The following is a 27,014-nucleotide window of genomic DNA, read 5'->3' as shown; positions in this document are numbered from 1 at the left end:
GCACGGATTTCACAAAGCAGGGGAAAAGCAGGAAAGCACTGGGGCTCTACACATGTAAATGCTGCTCTGTTCCAAAATGTGCTGAATTACAAACGGGCATTTTATGCATTTCTTCTTCTTGATCTGTTGCAGAAGGAGATAAAGATCAAACAAGCCAGCCCGCCCCAGCAGCGCCTGTCTGCGCACCCACAGTGCTCGTCTGCTGCTTTCCAAACCACTGTCTAGCTCTGGAGTCCAAACAGTGGAATGCAGGCAAGCCTCAGGAGGGGGCTCTCAGGGGGCAGGGTTACTGCCAGAGCAGGTCAGAGAGAGCACACGTACAGCGTGTGGGACCCGTGATGTTTTATTTGGTATTTACATTTCCTTTGCCCCGTAAAGTGACGAGCAGCCCTTCAGCCCACAGCACGCTCACTGTGAGCGTGAGTGGGCTCCGAAACAACGCTTCTGCTTCTCCCCCCAGGAGCCAGCAGGGCAGCTCAAGCATAGAAGTCATCGAAGTCGTCCGACTGGGCGCTGTGGGTCTGCGGGCGCAGGGCGGCCTCGAGCTCAGAGCTGCTCTCGTCGGATTCGCCCCAGAACGCTGCAGGGGAGGACACAGAAACCACAGCAGTAAAACCCTTTCCACGAGGATGCCCTCTGTCACAGGCAGCTCTCCCCAGGCCCCGTGGCTGATGGAGGAGGAGCAGTCTGAAGCCCCCAGCCCGGGCTGTGTGTCCGGCCCTGGAGCGGCTGTGCCCGGACAGCGGCTTCATTCAGCACTGCACTCCCACTCCATTGTGCCTCAAGGTAGCTTGGGCAGAACATTTCCACTCCAACCAATTTACTTGACCAGCTGCTGCCTGAATTGCAGCTTTGTCTATTCTCTTCCCCTTTCCCCCGCTGCTACTTGACCCCGCGGTGAAGTCACCAGCGGGCCATGACATCACAGAGCTGGCACAGACACGGCGGTGACGTCACAGGAGAAAAATCACCACTCGGAGATCAGATCAGACCCGGGCAGCCCTGACCTCCACAGAAGACATGGCCTTAATTCCCACAGCTCTGGGAATTGGCAAACCCTTTCCCCGACACCAACAGAACCCCCCCGCAATTCAGAGCGCCCGAGAGATTTCTCAACGTGTAAATTCATTTGACCCGGGGATAAAACACAGTGGGGAAGTGTGGCATGTGAAGTCAAGGCTGCAGTGACTGACAGAGCTGCGCTCTCTGTTCCCAACCATTCCAGAGGCTGCTGGCTCTCCAAAGGCAGTGTGGAATGAGGCCCGGGGATGGAGGCGGCGGAGGGAGGAAGGCTGTCACACTCACACACACACACTGCAGCTTGTGTCTGAGGCCCTGCTAAGGCCTCTGACAGCACCAGCTCCACGAACACCTTATCTACAAATGCAGCAGCTGCATCTTTCATCCTCCATCCCGGCCCCCCGGGCCGCAGGGCTGTGCTCCGCCGGGAACATCAGAGCAAGCCCCGCACTCGCTCCCACACGGAACAGCTCCAGGAACGGGGCTGGGGATGTGAGAGCCTTTCAAGTGGCACCAAAGCACCCACTGCTGATGGCATCCGTACCTCGGTGCAGTGCCACGCCTCCAGGACTGTGCCATTCCAGGCTGCCAAGCACCTGGAGCGGGGCTCCAGGCAAAGAGCTCCCAGCGCTGCCTCGCTGGCAGGAGGCTCCCTTAGAGGGCCTTGGGGTGGGTAAAAGGGAGAACTGGAATGTTGGGCAGCGAAAACATACAGGGTCCACACACCAATTCAGAACAAAACCATCCAGCTGCACCCATGTCCTGCTGTGGCCCTCGGGAAAACCAAGGAAACCTCAGGGTTTGTCCTTCTCTGGGTTTCCTCCACTCGCAGTTCACGGTCATTTGACTAAACCCTGCAAAGATCTCGACTCCTTCCACACCACCTGCGCCACAAACACCTCCTCTCTGTCCCAGAATTTGTTCTCCTCAGCTTCCTGCTGGCTCCTGCGTTGAGACAGGGCAATTCCACACTTTCCTGTCTCCATGCTTTATACAGGTCATAACGTAGTTGTGGGAGGGCTTTTGCAGTATAAATTACACCAGACACTGATTTTCAGTGGTGTAACACTTGTCCCTTACCTTTGGATTTTATGGCAGTTACTTTCTCCTTCTGCGCCTCGGTCCTGTAAAAGATTTCAAATAATCAGCACAATGTCACAGATTAAAAGTGGCTTTTTAAAAAATACTGTGAGATGGTTTTTTTAAAAAAATCAGTAACTTTTGTAACTACTTTTTTTTTTTTTTAAATAACTATTTTATGAAGAGTTTCTTCACCTAAAAAGTGGAGAAATCCACATGCAGTGGGAACACTGCTCCAGTTGTTCCCGGAGTCATTCCCAGGTAACGGCGCTGATCCACACCAGCACTGAATCCAGGTACAAAGGAGCAGGGCCCTGTTGAGCTTTTGCAGCCTTCCAGAGCACATAAAGTAAGTAAAGCCAAAATCCAAACAAAAATAAAAGCACCCCAGTGATGCTCCTGCACTTCCTTCCTTCCTTCCCTTCCTCCCCGTGTGATTCCCGATTCCCGGCCCCATGGAAATGTGCAATCTCTGCTGCCTTTGATCCACCTTGATGTGTGTGCAGCCCGAGCCTGCTCTGGTAAATGGCTGCTCTTGTGTCTGGAGCATCACAGGCCCTTTTGAATCTCTCAAACAAGCTGGAATCATTTTGATCTTTTGTGTGCAGCGCGTGCATTGTGTCGGGGCTGCGGAATAATCACACGGGGGGCAACGATGGGGGAGAATTAACTGTTACAGCAACGGCCCTGCAAGGAGCCCTAAAAATAAACCTTCAGCTGATTTTAATAAGGGAGATCAAATAGGAGTTATTTGGGCCATCGCTGGGCCAACCAGTGAAATATAAGCCAATGTCAAGGTGCAGCTGGAAGCTGTGGGCACAGCCATAACAGGACTCAGTCAGCCCTCTGAAATGTCCTGTCATTTGCTGTGGTTTATGGAAAAACCTGGCAGCCAATACAGAAGTCCTTAAAGTGGGGGGTTAAAAACATTTCAACGTTGTGGAGGCATCTGTGAAGGAGACAAAAAAAAAAGCAGGGATGATTCCTTGCTTGTGTTGCTCCCTGGTAGTCAGAATTTGGGATTGCAGCTGGAAAGCCACAGGTAAAGCAGGGACTTTCATGCATTGCAGCTACCAGGGTGCAGCCACTCTTCCTTTTAACCCAGAGAAAGCTCACACTGTTCAAATGCCATTCCTTCTCCTCAGGCTGTGAATGCCATTGGCACACAGGCTCCCTCTTTGTGGAGGGACATTCCCAGAACATTGAACCCAGCCCAGGTTCCACCAAGATACCCAATACCAAGTGACAGCACCAGTGAAGTGCTCACAGTGATACCACTAATTATGAATGTATTCAGCAAGAAACTATAAAATGTCAGGCTCCAAATGTTTCTCCAACGTTCCCCGAGTGCACCATCCCGATGCCTTTCCCTTTCATTCCAAGCCAAACCCCACAACTGCCTCACACCCCAACTTCTCCTTCAAAGGCGTTCCCTCAACAGAATTCCCAGTGAGCATTTGAAGTCTCTGGAATACACTGAACACCCCAAACTCTTGCTCCCTTGGGTGAGATCTCCCGACCCTCAGCATTCCCCGGGAGGTGCTCCATGTGCTGAAGAGGCTGTGGAGCAAAAAGCCACTTGTTGCAGAGCTCCAGCTGGGGAGGTGCCTCTTGGGGCAGCCGGCACGGGAACCATTTCAGCTCCCAGTGGCTGAGCAGGAGCTCAGGCAGCAGCAGCAGCCCCTGCTTCCCCTCTGGCCACACTGCTGGGAAGGGAGCAGGGAGGTTCTGTTATTCAGCCACGCCAGGAGGTCCCCAGGAGGGACTTTTTGTCCCACTTCTCTCCACGCTCCGATCCTAGAACAAACACCGGTGGGTCAGTGACTTGGGCCCAACACCGACACCCTGCCAAGGACCACCCAGGGATGCAGGATTTGGTCCTCCAGGCACGGCCAAAGGCTGGTGGTCTCGTGGAGAAGGACCACCGTGGCTGTAGGAAGGTCTGGAGACCTTCCCGCTGCCAAGCCAGCTTCCCACAAAGGGAAGGACAGGGGAGGGGGGAGACAGGTGTTGGTGTCCTACCGAGCCAGGACCTCGGAGCGGCCAGGTGGGAAATGGCAGCTCCCCCAAACTGAGCCTGGAAAACGCTGCCAGGGGCTGGGTAACAGGGAATAAACCCTGGAATTAGGGCTGGAGCGCCGGGTGAAGCCGGTGAGATGCAGCTGGGGCGAGCAGGGAGCACACAATGACCACGGACCCCGCCGGGAACGTCCGAGGTGCAAACGCAGCAAGGCCCCTTCCACTGCCCCGACTAATCCCCCTGGCTGACCCTCCCAGAGCCACTCACACACTGGCTTCTCCCCTAAAATAATTCCAAACTCAACCCGGGCCCCAACAAAGAAAAAACCCAAACCAGTTTCACTTCAAAGGGCCTTTTAATCTCTCCATTTCTCTGATGAAACGGGCTTTTTTTTTTTACTGAAGATGCTGCAACAGTAAGAAATTAAAAAGCTCCAAGAAAATATCGTTTCCTCCATACGGAAAAGAGAGATGTTAATTGAGGGGGCTTGCTGGAAAACAGCAGAAAATTTTTACTTTGACCTGATTACCTTTTTGCTAAAGCACCTGTTGAACCTCTGTTTTTTTAGTGTCAAGTGAAAAAGACACCAAAAAAATGTGGGAAATCCCCAATGCCAAGAGATTTCCCCGCCCCGGAAAGCCAAATATATACAAATATATACAGTACTACAAACGTTTACAGAGTCAGTATAGACTCAAAAGTCCATTCATCACACCGGAATTGGAGTAATAACATTGAATTTCAGTAATTACCCTGTAAGTAGCATGACCTTTGTTTTAGGACACAGAGATTTCTGTGGAGCTGTGCCTAAGACGGTTCTCTGTTTAGATCCACCAGGCTGAGACAGAAAACCCCACTAACACAAAGACACATCACAGGGCTGTGAGGGAGTTGTGGAGGAGAGCAGGGGCACTGCCAAAAAACTCACTATTCCTTCTGTCCTCAGCGGGCAGATGTTGGTGCCTCTCCCCACAAACCTGGCAGGGCGCTGCCTCTGCAACAGCTGGGTGTGCAGGGGAAGGAGACAAAGCTCACAGAAACAGCTGTAACAGCTGGAAAATCGTGCTGGAATTCTCAGTCAGCTTCTCACGGAAGCCATTTGACAACAGAGTGTGTCCGGGGGGGATGAAACAATCAGATCCTGGCTGGATTCTGGGTGCACCTCTCAGGAATCCAGACCCACACAGTGCCACTTTCTCTGTATTTCCAGGAGAAATGCATTTGTGCATCTCCTGAGCGCTCCCGGCCCCAAACCTCTGGGAACTCTCCCCGAAGAAGAGCAGAGATTTCCGAGTCAGGATTGGTTTGGGCAGGGGGGAGGATGCACAGAGCCCGAGTGCCCCCCGATGGCCAAAGCCAACGGGGCCACGTTAAACATCGCCCAGAGAGTAATTAAGAGATGAATTAAGACTCTGCCAATTTCTATTAGCATGTCACTACATCTGCGTTGGGTAAAACGGCTCCTTTCGGCTAAAAAACAGCCTTCAGAGACCCCCCCGGAGTCCTTGAGCAGATTAATCAAAGTTCACAGCACTTTACACCGTGTTGGTGTCCCGGCAAATCCAAACCCCGCTTTTGGTTCTCGGCCGACAACGCATCTTTAATCTCCAGATTATTCTGAAACGAGACAGCAGCCCGAAAACGAGCCGAAGGAAAATAAAAACCGCTCGCCTCCGAAATGGGGGAATTCCCAGAAAACGAGTGACCTCCACTGGCCGCATCCATCGCTACAGCCCCCCGGGATGCCACACACATCGCCGGCCGCCCGGCAGCGGCTCGGCCCTGACTTCTGATGCCTTCTCCCCCAAGGACCCGCGGGGTTTGACGCCTCTCCCCCGCTGCCAACTCCGCCGACCGAAGGTGCATCTCCGTGCGGGGAAACATCCCCCCGGGAAAGCGAAGGAGGCCAGGGACGAGAGCGGCTCCCTCGCCGGAGGTAGAGCCGGCGGGAGGAGAGGAAGCTCTGGCATGCACCGCCGAACAAAAGGGAACAAGTGGTCTTTACTCGGAGAGCAGTTTCCTATTAAGGCTCACTCCGTCGTACATTATGCCTTTCATCCCCACTCAACCACAAAATGATTTTGCTGTAGGAAATACAATGGCAGAAAAAGATTTACATTGAAAGAATCTTTAATAATAAACTGTTGCAGATCTGCCTACTTCCCCATGATTTATAATACAATAAACATCGGATTCTATTAAGTCTCATGCACTGAAGACACGCACTGAAAACCCGAGTATGAAAGCCCTCAATTCTTCCCTTCTCCAGGCCCATAATAGTGAAACGAGCATGGATAAATGTGCTAAGAGTATCTCTTTGCATCTTTTATAGCTTGTGTGTATCAATCTGTAAAGCTTATTAAGAAAGTCATTGCTATGCAAAGCAGCACCCAATGTCTTTCTCTTGCTTTTCAACAGCGCGCAGTGTTTAGCCAATAGGGCCGGGCCCCGGCCCCTCATTCCGCATTCATAACATGCAACATTTGCACAATGTGTATCTCAAAGGCTGCTGAATAGAAAGCCTTAATACTCATGTAAACAACTGCAAACCAATTACTTAATGAATCAGGCCCACACATAATGAGGTGCCAGACAAAGAGCTATAAATGCATTTTTTGCGCCCGAGCCTCCTGCTTTAAAGTAAAATCCCTCAGCTGTAGTTTGGGCTTAACTGGCACATGATAATTATTGTCTGGGGGACATCAGAGGAGCCACGGTTTTTATTCGGGTCCGGCGGGGTCTGCGCCGGGGTCACTCATCAGCTCAGTGACAAAACGCGGCAAAGGAGAATTTATAAAGTGCCACGGCCGAGCTCGCAGGGATGTTTATTCTCAAGTAGTGGGTTTGAGACCACTTGTGAAAGCAATAAAGCCCGAGGAGTGGCTGCAGGGGAGCCCAGGAATCGGCCTGGCTGCAAACATCTCTCCCTCTTCCTCCCTCCTTTGGCCGCCCTGGAGCCGGGGCTGGGCGTCCAAAGGCAAGGAAGGGGCTGTTCCCAAACCCCGGGCTGGGAAGGCTGCGCTGGCTTTGAGTCATTTACAAAAGCCAACTCTAAGCCACTGTAAGAGATTTATTATATTTATTAATTTTTTATATATTTATTATATTTTTTTCAAGGCAGCATCATCGTATCGGTGCACGAGGCGTGTGCTGCTGCCGAGCACCGAAAGGCCTGAAATTATAGATTTGAAATCTACCACAAATAGGAATTAGGAGGGGAAAAAAAAATGCAAAGAAAATGAACAGCATCTGATCGAGTCAGACGTGGCTGGAGGCACCACCAGCCAGCAGTGGGGATAACGCTTGGAGAGGATTTTTTTTTTAAATAAGAAATATTTCATTTTAAATCACGCATTTTATTCAGATTCAGTGATCTTCTAAGCAAGTTCTCGGGGCCTGATCCTGCTCCTCCTGCTGTTCCAGGCTTTCAGGGAAGGGCTAACATCTAACACTTCAAAAACTCAGCCATAGGAGCACCCTTGCACTTCGTAGCACGAGGTAGGATGATTTGGAACACCATTCTCACAGTCCCCAAAAAAAAAATCTAAAAAAGGAGAAAAAACCTGAATCTGAGATGGTAAGAACTAATACCACACAAAAGCAGGAACGCCATTCACTGATACTTGGTCACAGCCTGTATTTACTGGGCTTGAATTCTAGAAACAGTCATCCTAACACCAAGTGCAGAACTGGAACTGGCCTCACCCACAGCAACCTAAAAACACCCTCCAGGAAGCTCCGTGTCACGGGCATGGGAGGAATTCATAACCTGCCTCAAGGCCCTGCAGTCTCTCCCCCAGTGTCACCACCGGTGGTTTTCCAGCTGGAGCCACAGCACCCACGTGCTGGGCTGCTCCAACAGGGGCAGGGAAGGACCAAAAGCCTGGCCAGCATTCCTGGAGCCGGCTGCATTATCCCCATTTTCTGCTGCCCCTCTCCTGATCCTCCCCGTCCTGACACCAAAAGCAGCTGGACACACTCGGCTGGGGTTCACTGGAGTGTCAGCTGAGCCTTAAACAAGGAACAGCAGCTGCCAGGCCACACCTGGCTTTGGCACAGACAGTTCCTGAGGTGTTCAAACCCTCCGTGTTCTGTTACACGAACAGAAACACAAACTTCAACCCAGGTTCAAGTGAAAAAAACCCCAAACAATAAAAAAAGAATCACGGGAGCTTTGGTGGTTTCCTGTCAGTGTTTCTCGTGCTGTGGAAGCATTTCCAACGTTACAGATCCAGTGCCTTTACCTGGAGAAGGGAAGGACTATTCCATCCGACGAAGAGCTGGATTCCAGAGGCGCCTCCCGGCTGTCACTGGCTTTGGAACTGTCCTCGCCCGTATCCCGACCTGGGCAGGAAAAACGGGAGCTGTGAACACCCCAATCCCAACAGCTGGATTCCCACCACAGCTCCAGTTTTCCAAGGTGTGAGCAGAGCAGCAGCAATGGCAGCTGCCTCCAGAGGGTCTGCTCCTGGAAATCAGCTCAAACCAGGGAAGCAGCACTCCCTCCCCAGCAATTAGGCCACGATGGGGATTTCTTCCAAACTGGGAAAGTTTCACACACCTTTTGCCTCGTTTCAGAGAAAGGAGCAAGCACAGAGCTTCTCTTCAGAACTGTTTTGGACCACGGCAGCTCTAAGCAAAACTTAAAGGATTTCTGGAGTATTTTTACTTTTTTTTTTTTTTTTTAATCCCCAAGTTCCCATTTACTTTAATCAGAAGCAAGGTTATTTCTTTTCTCCTTCCCCTTAAATGCAGATTATTTTGAAATGTTGCAGTTCTTTCAATATTATTTGATGTCTCAGTGTTTTCATCCATTCTCTTGAATTAGACAAATTATTAGACAATAATAAATAAATAAATTCAATAAAAATCGGATTAGACACATCTTGGGATTTTTATGACTTAAAGGGCAAACCAAACAACTATTTCAAAGCCTTTGATCCACACTTTCCTTTCTTCCCTTTCCCCCCCTGCTCTGTGGATCTCGTTTCCATTCTGTAAAGATTTTATTTAAAATAAAAAGGCAGAAGCAAACGGATTCATTCACTGGAGTCAGACAATTGCTCATCTTTATATTTGTTTCCAAAGCACACGAGATGCTCAAGCACAGATCCCACTTTAAAAAGGCTAACTTGGCACATCTGACCCTGTCTGCCTGGAAGTGGGAAAGGTAGATCTCCAGGTTGCTGGTTTTCCTGGGAATACAGCTGTTCTTATAAATGTTCTCATAACCAATCCTCCACAGTACAATGCCTCCCTCCCACCAGGAGACTCTGGGCTGCCCAGTGGACTCGGGCAATCCAGTGAGGATGCCTTTAGAAGCTGCTGCCTCTGCTTAAGGATGGAAGGGTTTTCACCCAGAACTCACAACTCTAAAAAGCCTCTGGGGTCTTTCAGGAACCTCAGTGTCCAACACCCCCTCCTGGAGGGCGTCACCCAGCCTGATTTAAGCCCAAACATCCAGCCTGGCTCTGCCCCAGGGCAGCTCTGCCAGCCCCAGCAGCCACGGGAGGAACTCCCTCCATCACAGCAGTAGCAAAGGGAAGATATCAAACGATAGGGAAAAGTTGGGTGAGACTTATTAATGCCTTTATTAGTGCACTCCAAGAGGAGCCCGGGAACCTTTGAGCCTCCAGCTCAAAGGAGGAGCCCCCCGGGAAGGAGGGGTGGGCGTGGGCAGAGCGCTGGCAGGATTATTGGCTCATTAAAGGTGGCCTGGAAAGGGAAGCAGGACGGGGTTGGTGCTCTTTCATGTTCCCTCAGGGTATATAAAGAAGGGCTAATTTTTTTCTTCTTCAGAGGGCTTTTCCTCCTTGTTCCTGTATTGGCTATTTTACACCTGGAGAGGAGCTGGAAGGTGACACACGGGCCGTTGTGGAAGCAAAGCCCAATGAGTGGAGCAGTTACACCATTTTTATTCAAATCCTGCACAGCCTTAATGTCTGTTCAAATCAGAGACACAAATGAAGGGGGGAGAGAGAGAGAGAGAGAGAGAATCTGGTTTTGTTAAAGATTTAACAAGCCTGCCCCTTCAATAAAATCAGCAATTTCCTACTCATAAATGAGGCTCTTAAGCAGCCATCCAGCAAAACAAGAAATAATGGATTTTATCCTTTTTAATCTCACATCATTCACCTACCTCAGGAACAGCCAAAGAGCTGAACAATTTCTTTTTGCGCGTCTTCCCTGATAAAAAACAAAGGATCCTCGGAGGAGATGAGAAGGAGCCCAGATATCCCCCCGTATCCTCACATAACCTGCTATCAAAGGAGATGGCTGTTATCAGCCAGCTCCTCTCTGGGCGAGACCGTGCACCAGATATGATCCCTTTAAAGCCAATTATCCCTGCACAGCCTTCCAGGGGCTCCGGACAGGGCTCTAGGAACAAACCCACTAAAGCCCTTCCCCTACAGCCACCTCCTTCCTCCCCCGCGGGCATTAAAGAGCCAACACAAATACTTCGGGAATATTGGCAGAATATTAAAGTAAATAAATATTTTGGTTCTCTTTTTATGTAACAGAAACACTAGAGAAATAAACCAAGAGCCCAGAAGCATTCCTGAAGTGCCATCCCTAAAGACCGCTCGGGAGTGCATCCACACAGCAAAGTCCATCAAACCCCAAAGCCTCAAAAGGCTTCTGGTGTTTCAAACCAAAGCTTCAAGAACTCAGCAAATACTGGAAAAAAAACAAACCACCCCAAAATTTGTATCCATTAAGCACAGAAAAAGTCACACAGCAAAATAATCTTATATGGATGGACATCAAGTATCAGTTCAACTAAAACCCCGGAATGAGCCGTTCGAGCCCAAAAGCCACCGCGCAGAGACGCCGCTTCTATTTTAGGCACAGGAAAACTTCAGAGCTCTGGGGCCACAGCAAATAACGATAATAAAAAGGAAAAGAGCAGCTGGCTGGCAGGGAGGAGAGGAGCGGGAGCACAACAAGGAGCCTGGAGAAGATCATGGGCTGAAGATGAATCGTGTCTGAAAGGAGCAACTTGGCTTTCAAGTGAGGGGTGAGAAGCCTCGTTCCCGGGGACAACGTGGCTGCAGAACAGCCAGTGCAGCACCCTCGGAAGGGATGGATTTAAACTGCAGTTACTGGGTCTGGTTAAGGAGTTTATTGCCATTTTTACACACAGGAAGCATCTGTGTTTGCCTGCCTGTCCTGTGAGAGAGTCGGGAAGGGGGATGATCACTAGGATGTGATTGCCTGACTGACATGGAACAGCCCCCCGGGGGCCCTGGCAGGAAAACCTGCAATGGAGGATTCCCTGACACACTCACAGGCAAAACAGTGGCTAAAGCCAGGACTGGCAAGTCATAAAGCTCAGGGTGGGGAGAAGCAAACCAAACCCCTTGGCAGCTACAGAGATCCAAAGCTGGGAGCCGGAATCCTCCCTGGGAATATCAGCGCTGGCACTGGCTGGAGGGAGCCCTAGCAAGGGCTGCAGGAGCAGCTGAGGACACGCCTGCACCAGCACCTTGGTGGCCAAACACCACAGCATGAGGGAGCTGGGCAGAGGGACAGAGCAGGGTAAAGCCTCATTGCCCAAAATTTGTGCTCTCGGGCAGTTTTGGCACAGGAGGCACAGCCACGGCTCCTGGCTGGCACAGGCACAGCTCCCACCAGCAGGGCTCTGCCCCACGCCTGTTCTAACGACCCACAGCCAATTCCTCGAGGAGAGAACCAAACCAGGGACACCTGTGGTTTGCCTAATAATTACTGGATCTTCCCCATGGAGACTGACCCCGTAACACCCATCCCGGCCCCGAAGGGCTCGATGGCCGGATACCCACACGGTCTGAGTGTGCAACAGGACTGCAAGGAATCAAACAGGCCCTGTTTCTCTCCACACCTTGGTTTGTGCCAACATGAGCTGGACTTTCTGATCTGATAGTTCATCCTTGTGATCCGTGTGCATCAGCTGAATGTACCCCCTGTGAGTGGCCCCAAACCACCACGGTCTGACTGGGTAATCAAGCTGGATGCTGGGCTTGATTGGATGCAGCCACCCCTTCCACCTGTAACAGGAACCTTTTCCACTGTGCTCTCTTCCTCACTCTCATCTTCACACAGAGCTTGTGAACTCCTGGATGTGAAATGAAACCCTTTCAAAGCGGCGCCGATCAGACTCTTTGCTTTTAAGCCCCTGCTCCCTTTAATTTCTCACTTTCGTTATCTCTCCTTTATTGATCTAAACTACCCATCACTGCTCTTAAAAGCAGCGCCCACTGGGAACTTGCCTCGTGCCACAGCCTCTCTGTAGCTTCCCCCAGACAAGGCCGAGCCAACCAAACATCCTAAAGAACTGGATACCCGACGGGATTTGGGAAACAAATCCCATTCCTTCCTTAGCTACAGAAATTAACTGGATTCCCAGACACCTTCACCTCCTGAGCTGGGAAATAGCCCCCCATACTTCCCCCACCATGAACCCTTCTGTTTTTGGTAAGTCCTTCTGCAGTCTGGCTGAGTAACAAAAGGCAGCAAATACATCCTCCAGTTTCTAAACAGGAGATGCCTTGTAAACATGTGCACATGTTTTATAGGGCACAGGGCTTGGCTTTTTAACTCCTGAAGAAAGTCCCACCACCCCAGGTATCACTAATTTTGGGAAGTAACCAGAATGACAAGCGATACCGAGATATTTAGGAAAATCCCCCAAATCTATTACAAATCCACACTGATTTGCCAGTGGCTGTGGCACAGCCCCCCGTGGATTTGGGCAGAGCACACCCGTGTCCAGAGCAGGAAGCTGGGGACGGGGCCAGCCCTGTGCCACCCCTTACCTGGCTCTGCTGTGCCGGTGAGCCGGGACACGCATCCCGCCTGCTCCCCTTCCCCGCCGTCTGTCGGGATCGATGGCAGACTGCAGGATGACTCCTCACCCTGGACAGGTGACCCATCCCTGTGCTCTCCTGGAAGGGCCTCTCTCAGCACCGGCAGAGCCTGCAGCATTAAAAACAAGAACAGCCACAGCCCGTTATTTCTCCACCTGGAGCGCTTCCTGACGCACCTTCAGGCTGATCTGTGCTTCCCAGGGAAATCTGCTTCCAGCGTGTTTCTGTTAGGTGTTAAATTCCCCTACTTGCAGGGTGTTCCTCTGGCCTTTGTTTTGGGACACAAAACATGGACTTGAGCCTGTGAAATCTACTCGATGTTTTGCTCCAGCTCAGCGTTCAGTAAACAGCCGTTTAACAACACAGCGAGCCTCGGGTGCTGAGGAGGAACCTCAAATCAAAACGTTTTGGATTCAGGAGAAGATTTTATTGTCCTGCCTCTGCTCCCTCCTCATTGATCAGACAGTGAATTAGAACAGAAGACAGACGTGGTTCAGTGATCAGAGACGAGGAAGCTGGACCTCCTGCTGGTTATCACCAACCCACTGTGGACAGAGGTGCTGACAGGGATGGAGCTGATGGACTCAACAGCTCTATTTGTACATCAGGAGCTCAAAAGCCCCTTTCTGCACCTTCCCCTGCAGCCCAGCTGTGCAGCACCACCACCCAGCGGGGCTCCCAGAACACCCTAAAGCCCTCAGAGAAAGAAGTCACTGCCATGGGCCAAACCAGCCAAAAATACGCATTATAAGGTGTGAGTGCCCACCTGGCTGTCCTGTGCCCACCTGGCTGTCCTGTGCCTCCTCGCCCGAAGCCAGCAGGTCCTCAGACATCTCTGCCGCTCCCTCCCGAGCCCGGTGCTGTTCCAGGAACAGGGAATGGTGACTCTGCAGCACATCCGTGTCCCTGAGGAACAAAGGCGGCACCGTCAGTGGGACACCCCACACATGTGGGACTCGTTTGTTTGGACAAGGGGGTCAGCACACAGTGGGAAAAGCCATCACACGTTTGTCATTAATTACCACTTTTCACTTCAAAAATGCTCAGAGTGGAAACTGTAAGAAGCCACTTGTGACCTCTGCAGAGGTGAGGAAGTTGGGCCGGGGTCACCATTGTCCCTGTCCCGAGGCTCAGGATCCAGACACACCTCACCTTTCCTGCATCCCCATCTCAGCCCTGAGGCCTCACTCCACAGGGCACAGCTGAGCACCCACTGCCCCCCCCGGCTCAGTCTTTTAACCCAGAAAACCTCAGCGCCGCAATCCTGTTTGCCAAAGATGTTTGTTTTTTCCAGTTGCTCCAGCGAAGTTTCGCAGAGGAGCGAATTCCAATTAACTCCACAAGTGTTTGTCCCTAAGAAACCATTCAGGAGACACGACAAGGTATTAGTGCCGGCAGGCGTATCAGCCTCGGCAGGAGAGCCAGGTACCGTCGGAGAGCCCCTCCTTCAGCGCTCACGAGTGCCCCGATCCTGCCAGCACTTGAGCACCGCCGAGCCTGCGACGGGAGGAAGGGCTAGACAGGAGCTGAGCAAGACAGAATGGAAATTGTTTTTCGTTCCTGCGTTAAAGAGACTGAAAAAAACCCAACTAATTCTTGCTTGTCCTTGTGCCACATGCACTGGAAAAAAAAAACAAGCAAACAAACCAACCAAACGCACTTTGCTGTTTTTAAAGCATCTTCTGCCTCGTAGAAAAATAAAATTGCTTCTCAAAATACATATTCCCTGTCCAGAGACTCGTGTTGCAGATCACAGGCTGAGAAGTCTCTGGAGTTAGTGTGTTTCCCTGCCTCCGGAGGGCAGGGATGCCCTGCCAGCATCCCAGGACAGACAAACAGGGCTTGGAGCCACCCGAAGTGCACAGGTATTGTAAATACATTCCCATTGCACCTCTTGGGAAAAAAAAAACACCCTCGTCTGAGCTTTTCAAAGCAAACAGCAAAACCACGCTGCCCGAGCTGTGTAGGAAGGGGAAAAAAAAACCCCACACATGAGCAAACAAACCATCAAAAAATCAGCCCGGGCCGAGACGCCACATGGAAATTACCCCTGTGCCGAGCAGTTTAATTCCTTCACCTCCACAATCGCAACAAATCTGGTGACCACCTACAGGTATGGGGACAGCCCGGGGACCTCAGAGGGGTTTTGATGAGGCTGCACCTCTATAATGATGCAAATGAGGACTTAACCACTGAAACAATGCGGCGGCTAATCCCGGACCGGGGGTGTAAACGGCTATTCAGGGCCCCGGCTGCCGCTTTGTGGGGCTCCCAGCCCAGCGAGGAACACCCCAGCTGGGGCAGGAGGGAGTTTAATTTCTCTCCTGCGTGTCCACAGTTAACCCCGGCTCGCAGTGCCCCGGGCGAGCAGCTCCGAGCACAAAAACCCGCAGCGTTTTCGCCCTCGTGTTGAGCCGGACCCAAAGTTGTGCCTTCCCTCGCAGTGTTGGGCAACAGCGAACAATTAAGCGGGAGCTGCCGTGCCTTTGGTCGAGTTTCCTAGACATTTAATAAGCAAAACAATACCCGGGAGATCACATAGGCAGTTAAACAGTGCTTTCTCTTTTTTCCCCCCAGCCTTACAAACCCTGTATTCCAGCGGCAGGCTCGTTTCCCATTGTTTTCCTCCCGCTGGGTGGTCCTTCCAGGGTGCCACTCGAGAGGGATACAATAATAAAAAGGGAAGGGGAAGGAAGGGACACCAACATAAAGAAAAACAAAATGTATGACAATCTGCAGCAGGCTACGGATCAGAGGTCAGCAAACAAGAGGTCCTTCTCTTTTACAGGTTGCTTCCTGGAAACAGTCTGATTAAGCTGACAGCTTGAATTATGTGTTACATTTTGTAATGCACAATCCATCTGTGCTAAGTCCCCCTCAATGCAGCTGAAGCAGCACTGGCATAAGCTCTGCCTTTTTCCACCCCCTCAGCGCAGGCCTTAAAATAGTCATCATCTTTCTCTGCGCTAATTCTCAGAGACCCTCTCCCCCCCCGGGTTTAAGGCTCAAAGAAAGGGCTGGGTGCTGTAAGGAATGGTAAGAGGACACGGAGCCTTTTCCCCTCGGATCAGCAGCTCCTGCCGAGGGCTGGGGCTGTCGGGAGGGGAGTCCCGGTGCCTTCCCGAGCCCAACGAGCCCCCACATGGTGGAGGCTGATCGCCAGAAAACAAAGCCCAGGCTCACGTGGGTCTGGCGGTGAAAACATCCAGATGTCAGAATAACCACTCCTTTAGCTGGGGAAGGCACCTGGAAATGAGGCTGAACTCATCCAGAGCTAACACATGACCTGCCAGCTCTTAACCATGGGGGGATGAAAAAAACCCCAAAACTCCTTAAAAACAGAGACTGGCACCTCTGCAGTAAGACATACAAGCTTTTCCACAAGTTCTTTAGCTCAGTGATTATTTTGCAAGGCTGGAGGGCACACGCTGAGTTTTGGGTGCCTTGGAAAGCCCACCCGGCCAGAAGGACAAGTGGAGGGAGGAGCAGTGGTTCCCAAGATCCTCCACTCCTGCCAGTTTAATTTTCAGGTAAAACAAATCAAAAACCTGCATCTTTGCTGCAGCAACAGCCAGGAGTGGTGACCCCACGCCATGCCCCGTGGACAGAGTGGTGAAAGCCCGTGTGTGATTTCCCTGGACGTGTCCCCAGCCGTGGCCTCACCAGGGACAGCACACAAGGTTAAACTGCCGGCGCTCAGCTCCCCCTCCTCCGGCAGGGACCGGCACTGCCCCGGCCCCGCCGTGATTAACAGGTGTGATACAAAGGAGAACACCGGGGGAAAAGCTATTTACATGTAAATTAGGCGATGTTTCCATAGCGAGCCACGGGCCCGACGCAAATGTGAAATGATAAAGTTACAGGAGTGCCCGTTTCTTGCTCGGCTGCCACCTACTAACACTCCAACCAATCCTGACGTCAGCACCAAAACCAGGAATGCTGGGGGAACAGCAGCACTGAACAGGTTTAAAAGCTGCAAACCACCAGGATGGAAACACTCAGCCAAGTGGCATAAGGGGAGAACTCGTTCCCCAGGAGCACTTTTACCCCTGTTCTCCAGCGGGGAGATGTCCCACTAAAACCCCAGTGGGGACCTGGGAAGGGTTGGCACAGGGCACAAGGAGGGACCTGGGCCAGCCCCAGGGACCGTCTCATGGTGGGCACTGCCCTGCTGGGCTGGGGATGCACTTCCCTGTCTCACGAGGGCGTTGCAAGGCCAACAATCTGGCTGTGCTGGATGTCACAGTCACCGCAGCCCTCGGCCACACAACCCCACAGGACACGGGGCTGGCACTGCACTGTCCTTGTTCTCCCCTCTTTTTCTGTTTCCAGACAAATGGCCAAAAGGCTGAACCAGCTGGCAGTTCTGGCCCACACAGAACAGGCTGGTTTGTACTCGTCACACAGAGCCACTGGGGTAAGATTTGTGTGCATCTGAAGAACAGCTATTGCATTCTAACACCAAACACCCTTCACTCGGCCAGCTCTGACCCGAGGGAGGTGCCTGAAGCCACTGAACCCCCAGCACAGGTCCCAGGTCCCCCAGGACAGGTGAGAGCTGTGGGCTGCAGTGCCCTAAGCAGCCCGGCTGATCCGCAGCCTCCGGAGCACGGGCAGAGAGGGAGCAGAGAGGAAACAGGGAAGGCCATACCTGCGTGGTGCTGAGCACCTCTCTGGTGCTGAGCTGCCCGAGGGCTCCTGCTGTGCCAGGGTAGGGCTCAGTGGGGGCAGTGGGGAGCCCTCCCCAGCCCGGGCATCCCCGTCCCGCTCCTGCTGCGCGCTGGCAGTGCTGGGGGTCCCCCCCTCCTCGGCACTGCTGGACACCAGGAGCTCTGCACTGCTCTCCTCCGGGCCAGCCCACCAGCTGCTCAGCACAGACTTGGAGCCTGCAATAATAAATAAATAAAAAAAAAAAAAGAGGAATTCATTGTTCTTCCCAAAACGTCAGCAGGACCAAGGACTGTATCCTAGTGTAGGAAATGAAACCAAGGTTACCCACACTTTTTGTTCAGCCCTGTCCCTTCACACGTGTGCGTGAGCATCCATCCATCCTTCTGCTTTCCCTTGGCTGTGGGTTTCCCTGCCCACAGCCCTGTGTGCTTCCACACTCCTCTCACAAGGGGGAGTCTGGGGAGGCTTTGGGGTTTGGGAACAAACTCCTCAAAAACCACCCTGGCACAGAGACCAGCTACCAGACCCAATCAGCTCTGGAGGAACAATCGAACAGAGAAGCTGGGAAAAGCTTTTCTCAGGGGAAAGGAGTGCACCCCAAGAGGCTCTGACTGTCCCCCGTGTTAACACTTTTTAGCAGAACACACGCCCAGAGGCTGCCACACCCTGCAGTTCACTGCCTGCCCCTGCTGCCGTACCTGCAACACCTCCCTGCAGCTGTCCCTCCTCGGGGGTGGCTGGTGTGGGGTCAGGAGCCGAGGAGAGGAGCTGCTCAGAGCCCTCCTCGCTGGCGGCCAGGTCCCCGTGTGCTCCCTCCAGCGAGCCCTGGGTCTCTCCAGCAGCGCTGCTCCGGCTCTGGGCACCACATCCCTCGGGGAACGGGGGCTGGGGGGGCTCCTGCTGCCTTCCCAAACCCCCCGTGGCCGAGACAGCTGGAGTGGGGCAGCCCAGGAGGGCTGTGGCTGGATGGAACTGCTTCCTTGGCACGGCTGCCTCAGTGCCGATTCCCGCCTGCGGCACCTGAAACACACGGTGGGACGTGGCTGAAGGACACACACAGGGAGCCTGCTGCAAGTGGAGCTCCTGGAGGGTGGCACACTGCTCTCTGGAGGGTGGCATACTGCTCTCTGGAGAGAGAACTATCACAGCATTCGAGTGCTTGCCACGGCATTAATATCACACAATCCCTTGGCACGCATTCCATGCATCCCGGTGTGAAAGTGAGGGCCCTCTGCTCTCGCCTGGCTGCTGCACCACAGCACAGGGGAAGGGCAGCTCCTCAGCTCACCCCACGGCAGTGGCACTACTCCCTTTCCCTCCTGGGGCACCGACCAGACACATTTTCAATGGCACTTTCCTCCAAGAACCGTTGAACTTGCACAAAAAAAACCCCAGGTCCGGGAGTACAACCACTCTGCTGCTAAATCCCAGTGTTTTAGCACTTGCCTTTTTTTTCTTCGCAGACCTACTCAATCGGGACAATTCAGGAGGAGTGGCTGCTGCCACCACCACTACTGCAGGGTCACCACCAGTTTATGCAAAGCCAAAATTAGCCATCCTAATGCCATTGTTCACATTGAGCAGGGCTTCCTTTCCAGCCCCAAATCCCAGCAGGACAATTTACAGTCACCTCCACACCTCTCCCCTTCTCTTTCACTGCCTGACCTCTCCCTCCCACACAAAGTCAGCTGCCGAGCCCAGCTGAAAGGAGACAAAGGCATCTTGTCTGGTCTGTGACCAAGGTTCCTCAAAAAAGCTCAAATTCCACGTAACAAGAAGCAGAACAAAAAGCCATGAAGTTATTTTAAGGAGAAGCAAAGGTTTGCTACTCAGATTAAGTTCACAGCTTATTCCATCACCACTGCTCTCAGGTTCCTCCTAATTAATTAGCTGGTGCTTTCAAATGCCTCCTGCCAGTCCTGCATGGCTTTGGCAGCTCCTGGATGCAGTGTTCCAAAACAAATGGAATTCAAACAGGCACAAGCTCTTGGCAGAGTCACAGCAGACACATCCCTAACGAGCTCCTCTTGGACTGCAGGGAAATAATCATCCCTTCAGCACCTTTGCGTTCTCAGAGCAGAAATGTGACAGGTTATGCTGGTCCAGGCACTGCTTTTACCACCAGAACAGGGCAGACCTGGGGGTGTCTTGCCCAGGACAGTCACCAAAGGGCTGAACTTCAGGAGCTGAACAAAGTCTCTGCAGGAACACACCTTCAGCCCTCGCCTGGTTTGCAGGGCAGGCTCCCACCATCCTCCAGGGACAAATCCCACCACTCTGATCATCATTAGAGCGTTCTGAGGGGAACAGAGACAAGAAAAGCCATTCCACTAGGGCTGACAGAAGGGCCCAGAGTCCCCTGGCAGCAGAGAACCAGGTGGGAGCTCTGGAGGACAGGTCCAGTGAGAGGCCTGTCCCTGGCCAGGCACTCCCTCACCTGGGAACACCCCTTTCCCAGGGAAGGGGGCTCAAGGTGTTCCTGGGAGGGACCCACAGCACACAGACACAGCAGTGCCAGCCTGCAGGAGTCCAGCATCTTCAGAAGGCTTCAAGGAAGTGCTTCCAAGTTGAAGAAGCCAGACTTCACAGCACAAAGGTTTCAGGAGCTCTGCCAGACGGGATGGACCTCCTCAGTGTGGGACTTCTGAGCTTAAGGACTCCCACAAAACCTGGGACCCCAAAAGGGTGCATATCCCGCGTCTCAAAGATGTACCAGGTATTCCTGGGGGCATTCAGGCCACTGGGACACTGACCACCACTGGAAGACCGTTTCTAGGACTGTCCTTAGTCCCCAGGATGTGCCACTGATGGGCTCATCACACAGTCCCTGGATCCCAACCCGCCTGAAGGAAGCCATCGCAATTCCAGTGCTGGTAAGTGAAACCACTTCCGTGATCCATATCCTGGATATCCCAAGTCACAGCACGAGCCTTTGACGTTCTAGTACTGATGTCAACTTTTCCCTGGGTTAGAAATCCCACCTCCCACACCACCTGCTCTAACTGAGCAACCCAGCATTCCAAAATAAACTCCTCTTTCCCCGCACCTCCCAATTCCAGCCGCAATTCCCACCCTGCTGGAGGCCTGGCCTATGTAGGTCAAGGCTGCTCGGGTTCATTGCTTTGTATATTACAGTTTAAAGAACGCTCTAAATTCAAGGTTTTTAACTTTTTAATCTACGGGGAAAACTTCCTATAAACTCAGATTAACGACTGCTAATGCACTGAAGAAACCAGACCAAAAACCTTCCTCCTACTATAAAAACAAAATAGTGTGGCCTCTGTTTCTTTTCTGATAAGAGTCTTAAATACCAAACATTTAACTGCATAATAACATTCCCTGGCAGCCAGCAGCCTGCTTAGCAGATACATAAAGCAGGTAAAAGGGGAAAAAAGTTAATTTCTTGGCTGAATGATTCCATCGGTAGCTATAGGGCAAACTAGAAAGTCTTTCAGTAAAGTAGCAGTTGATTCTTCTATCAATCTGCAGCACACACACACTCTTCCAAGGAATGCATTAAATATGAAAATCATATCCCGTTATCATCTGCTCCCAGCTTTCAGCCCAGTAAGCTCCCGTTAATGAATGCTGCAGCCTGAGGGACGCGGCACCGCCGGCTCCTCGGCAGAATGGGGAGATGTTCCCATCCTGCCTGGCTGAGGGGCTCCCACACACAGTCACAAGTGACTACTCTTGCCAGCATGCTCCAAGTTATTACCAGGCGGTTTTTAGACATTTCATCTGAAAGAGCTTTGCCGCTTTTTAGTGGAGGAAGCGGCTCCGGTCTTGAACTGTATCATTTATATGGAGATAGGAGGAGGGATTAGGGGCCTGCATTACTGCAGATATATGGCAGCAGATATTTAAGTATTCCTTGTCAGTCTTTTTTGTCTGTCCCTTAGATATGCAATCTCCTTCTGCTTCTTCTGAGGAAAGGTCAAAACACACAAAATTATAAGCACACCACGGATCCACCGCCGCATTTCCACAAATATCCCTCATTTAGGAACACTCCCCCTCGGCCACGACCATCTTCACACCATCCAGCACGGGAATTAGAAAACCAAACAAGACGTGCATAAACAATCAGGGTGGTTTGTTTTTTAATTCCAGCTCTTTGGTTGAAATAACTGCACTTTTTACCCGGGTGATTCTCCTCCGCTCAGGCACTGAACACCGTTTCACACTGCCAGGACTGAAATCCCCACGGAAAAGGCTGCACAGCCCTGGAAAAAAGCCCATTCCCCCCCATTACCTGCTCGCTGGATCCTTCCTCCTTGTCACCTCCTGCTGACAAGCTGCCCTCTTGAAGGGATAACAGGCTTTTAATTTCCCTTCCGTACCACGCCTAAAAGGGGAACAAATCCGTCACACAAAACTGGAGGCCAAAATCCAACACCCCCCCACATCCAAACCAACAGATGTTACTTTGCAAACTGTGCACCTTGAAACGTAAAGCCCTCGCAGCCTTTTTCACCCAGACTACATTTAAAAAGCCAGAGATCCCATTTTCCCCTCATTCCCTCGGGAAACTGTAAACATGGAATTTTAGGAAACAAAACCTCGCCACGTGAGAATCAAGAGATGCTCAGAAGAAACTCAGATGTAACTCCTGAATTTTCCTGAAAGCTTAAGTGAATTTATTTGTACTCCTAAAAATTACTGGCCAGACTGCAGACAAACACAGGGAGCAAAAGAGCATCTTTCAGAAACAAAAGAAGTTTTGTGAGCTACAGCCACATAATAAATGTGCCCAGAGTTGTGATAAAGCACTCCTAAAGGGCATTCTCTGTGGAAAAAAAAAGAAGAGAAAACAGTAATAATTTCTGTCCGTGTACTCCCACGATAGATTAAATGATTACATGCTCCATAACTCTTCTGCTTTTCATAACTAGCATGGAGGAGATGTCATTTGTTCAGCAGCTCAGAAAAATAACTGTAACTTGGCAAAGATAAAATGGATGGCACGGAAACATCAAAATGGAAGGACTGAACAAAAACCCCACGTGCAGATCGACCCCTGGCATGACTGGGACTCACACCAGAGTGTCAGAACCACCTGCCTCTGGTCAAACTGGTGTGGAAAAAAAATCCTAGAAAACAGCAGGGGAAAGCTGGGACCATGGCACACCCCTCCTGCTGCTCTGCTTCAAGTAACAACTAAAAAATCAGAGTGAGGGGAATCACACCCTCTCCACAGACAGTTTGAGCTCTGGGTTCGCTGCAGCCAGGAAAAGATCCAAACAGCCACTACCTGGGTGACAGCTGTGTGAGGAATAAACACAGCCAAAGGTTTCTGAAGGATGCCACTGCTCACTCCTCTCCCTGACTGCACTCCCCCAAAACCCCAGCTCCCTATATTAGTGGCAAGAGCACAAATCACAGCTTCGGTTTTAAAAACCTGAAGTTGCCACTTTGCAACATCCCAAATTGTTTGTTGGGGAATAGCAAGACAATATAATAATAATAATAATAATTTTTAAGAAGTCCTCAAGGCTTGACTTTATTTCTAGCAGCCTGTTCAAGCTGAAGTGCTTCAGGTGCCGCCCGTTCTATAACCTGAAACAGGGATCCTGAAACAGGACGTGCAGAAATCTCTTTGCCAGTAACAACAACAGCAAACACTAATGAACGCATCAAGTCTTATAGAAAAGTTACTTCCATCTTGCGGATCATCTCCAGACCTGTGGTGTCCATGTGCTCCTGCAGCCGGCGGAATTCCTGCCGGTAGGACTGGTTCCTCCGCAGGGCCGACTGCTGGCGCTGGGACACCACTGCCAGCTGCTCCTGCAGCTCCAGGGACTTCACCTTCAGCCTGCAGGGACAGAGGAGCTGCACTTAGAAAGCGTGACAGTAAAACAAAGGCATCTATTGCAATCACTTCTCCTCACAGCACGGACAGGGGAGCTGCCCCCAGGGCTCCAAAAACACACATTCTTCTCCATATATATATATATATATATGTGCCACTTCCCTGCAGACTCACACAGGGGCTTTGGTGTTCAAAAGGGTAAATATATTAAAGAAAAAAACTCTTGTGCGTGTGTTTTACACGGGTTATGTTCTTATATTGCACCGAATCAAAGTGAAAACTGCCCGCAGAGGAACGTGTTCTGAGAGACTGAGGTTTCACAGCTGCCTAAATCCACGGTGCCACCAAAATAGGCACTGAAAAACCCATCAGAACCAGTTCTCACCCAGCTACAAACCACGTTCCCTTTCGGCCAGGCCTGTTCCCTTATCTGGTTGCAGGGCAGCCACACAGCCTTCCTGCCAACACGGGGAAACGGGAGCCAGGGACACCTTTTTAAAATAAAATAACCTCCAAGGAGCTTTTAAACAGGCTTACAGGTATGGATCAGCCATTGTGTATTCCATCAGCTGCCTCTCTAGTTCCAGCCTTCTGGCTTCACTGCAAGACAACAAACAAACAAACACAGGGTAAGATAAAAATATTTCACTGTTTGAAGTGTCCAAAATGCCAGAAGTGAAGCGTTTTGCAGAGCACAGCCCCTGGCGAGCAGAGAGCTCAGCTCTGCTGGGAGTCACACACTGATCTGCCAGCCCAGCTTAGCACAAAGCACACACCTCACAGCTTTCACTCCCCTCTTTGTTCCTCACTGGAACGGGGTTGCTGTGAAGGGAGAAGAGGCCTGAACATCCACCCACCAAACAGCCAGAGACCCTGCCCAGCCACAGCTGCTGTTCAGAGCCCCAGGAAGGCCAGTTCTTGTGCTCACCCCTCCCTTTCTCCCCCACACAATCCCACAGCAGACCCCTTTCCGTGCAGGGAATCCTTGGCTGGACTTGTTCCCAGGACAACTCCCCAGAACCTCTCACAGGGACAGGTCAACACCTTAAAACACTTCCAAAGCCGGCCAACTCTTCACTGGATCACTGACCCCACGTGCCAGCCAAGGATTTTATTGGACTTCAAACCAGGGCACAGGCTGTGGGGACAGTCACATGCTGAAGCACAAACACCTCACCTAAAGCCATCCCAAAGGGAAGCTGTTTTGGGGACCACAGTAAAGCTGCTGTTGTTTAATAGTTGCAAATTGCACCTGAGGAGGAGCAACCATCCCAGGAACAAAAAAATATAAAATAACCAAGAAGTAAGGCAGAGACTTTCCAGCAGATCCCATTACAAACCCTGCCATGAGCAAATCCAAACCCCAAGTTCTTCTTAAAAACCAGCAAACAGTTGTGAACAGGCAGAAAGGGTATGGGACATGCAGGAGATCACATCTCCACACATCTGGGCACGCTTCTTCACGGATTTGGGATCTCCCTACACACAAACACACCTCCTCCCAGCCTCCCTGCGCAGAGGAAAGCCAGGAAAACCCCTTCCTGCTGCTCCATGTGAGACATCAAGGCGTCCCTTTTACCCACCTGATCCTGCCACCGCCTGGAAGAGGATTAGGGTTTCATGTTGTGTACACAGCTAAAGAGCCACACTCCACCTGGGATCTCATCCCTGCCATTTCCTCCTTTGCCAGGCAAACACAGACCTCAGCAGCTTGTTTTTACACTTCCTGAAATCATTTTGCCTCAGTGGAGAACACAGATACCCTGACAGGTGAGAACAGCCATTGGCTCCCACCCTGCTTCCCACCCTCCCATCCCACAGCTCCCTGATGCCTGTTCCCTCCTGCCAGCCAGTGTTTTCAGCATCCCACTCGTGTCTGCAGCAGCCATTTAGGCAGCACAGGAATGCACCAGGAAGGGCTCCTGGAGGGAAGGTGCAGCCATACAAGCCCCCTCTGGGCATCAGAGTATCCCTCTAGTGCCCAGCGTGGCACTGGCACAGCTCTGTAAGGATCCAGGCAGCTCATCTTCAAACAACCCCGAGTCTTCAGCCTACAGAGAGAGTGTCAGTTTGGGATTTGGGAGCAGAATTCAATTCCCTGGCCAGCCACAAGCCCTCTCTAACCTCTGGCATCCCCCAGGCATTGTTCTGCAGTAGCTTTAACCCCTCACCTCCCACTTAAACCAGCAGGACTGAGGTGCCCCAGCAGTTTTTGAGATCCCAGGCCTTGGTCTTGCTGTGCTCCAGCTGCACATCCACAGTGTGGGAGCAGCGGCGCTCCAGCCACTGGTGAGATATAAGTCCCTGGAAAGCTGCAAATCCTGGAGCACCCAAAGCACCTGAGGCACCCGCCTGGCTGCCACAGCTGAGCTAATTGCCCAGTTACTCTAATTACCAAGTTACTCAGGGAGTTAAGTGCTGCACTTCACTGCACAATTCATTTACTCCGTGCCCACACCACTCAAACCCTGCCCTCCTCACTGCAGCTGCCCGAGTGCAAGTGCTGAGTAATCAGCAGAGTAAGTGCTGAGCAACCCCAGCAGGGTCAGGGGTGCGCTGAATCCCTGCCCCGATTCTCTTATTACCTCGGGCTCTTCAGAACTAATCCTTCGTGGTCCTGCACAGCACAGGGATCCCACCCGCCTGCACAGCGAGCTGAGCGTGCAGCACGCCTGTGTTCAGAGCAAAGTGCCAGCACTAGGAACTGAAACACAGCAAACAGGGTCTGCAGCGTAATTTAAGGTCCAGTTATGGGTTTTTCCCAAGTCTCGGAGCATCCCACCACACCAGGATTATTAGGGAAGCGATGCACGGCAGCCCTGCGGAAACACGAGCCACCTGCAAGTTTGGATCCTCAGGGCCCGGGTGGTGTTAGAAATAACAGCGATGCCGATGTCTGAGCCCCAGCCCCAGCCTCCTGCGAGACACAACAGTACCAGTAAGCCAGGAGCGATCCCGAGGGGTTCCCCTGGGCAAAGCCGCGACCGGAGCAGCCACCGGGCACCGCCGGAGCATCGCGGAGCTCCGAGGGGCTCCAACAGGCGCCTTTCCCCGAACCCGCAGCCCCTGCGGCGCCCAGAAAACACCGTCAGGGTGCTCGGAGACGAGAAAGGCACGGCAGGAGAACCTCTGCGCGGGCCCGCTCGGCACCGGGAGGGCGTTCATCGGCGTGGTTTGCCGAAGCGAACCAGAGCGTCTGCGAAGGTCAGCGGAGCCCCGGCCGCGCCCCGTCCCCAGGGGATGGGACGGGAGGGGACGGGGCGTACCCGAGGCGCTGGATTTTCCTTCGCGGATTCACCTGCGGCTGGAAACGCGACGTTCGAACCCGCGCGGGGGCCGCTCACCTGTCGCGGAGGCTGCGGAGCCGGGGGTCCCGGAGGTCCCGGGGGTCCCGGTGCCCGGCGGTGCCGGTGGGTCGGTCCTGGGAATACCCGGTGGTGCCAGCGCGGGCGGTGCCCGGTGGCGCCGGTAGCCGGTGCCGGGGCTGTCGGTGGCCCCAGCGCTCCAGGGTGCCGGTGCTGTCCGGTATTCCCGGTGTTGTTCCCGGTGCTGCCGCCGTTCCCGG

General features: G+C 52.2%; 1 protein-coding gene across 1 annotated transcript; it reads right to left on the bottom strand.

The window, feature by feature from the left end:
• Positions 1 to 329: 329 nt before the first annotated feature.
• On the bottom strand, positions 330 to 27,014 carry KIZ (kizuna centrosomal protein). Its single transcript, XM_027704163.1, has 11 exons — positions 26,794 to 27,014; positions 23,987 to 24,049; positions 23,296 to 23,452; positions 21,893 to 21,985; positions 18,336 to 18,657; positions 17,636 to 17,852; positions 13,752 to 13,872; positions 12,916 to 13,075; positions 8,365 to 8,464; positions 2,101 to 2,144; positions 330 to 580 (listed from the first exon to the last, which is right to left on the bottom strand). Exons 2-11 carry the CDS (start codon positions 24,013 to 24,015, stop codon positions 477 to 479), a joined length of 1,347 nt encoding a protein of 448 aa, XP_027559964.1. The 5' UTR covers positions 24,016 to 24,049; positions 26,794 to 27,014; the 3' UTR covers positions 330 to 476.

This window comes from Neopelma chrysocephalum, unplaced genomic scaffold (genome assembly GCF_003984885.1).
Source record: "Neopelma chrysocephalum unplaced genomic scaffold, ASM398488v2 Primary Assembly neopelma1_257, whole genome shotgun sequence".
Classification (NCBI taxonomy): Eukaryota; Metazoa; Chordata; class Aves; order Passeriformes; family Pipridae; genus Neopelma; species Neopelma chrysocephalum.
This window is presented reverse-complemented; position numbering and strand designations above follow the sequence as displayed.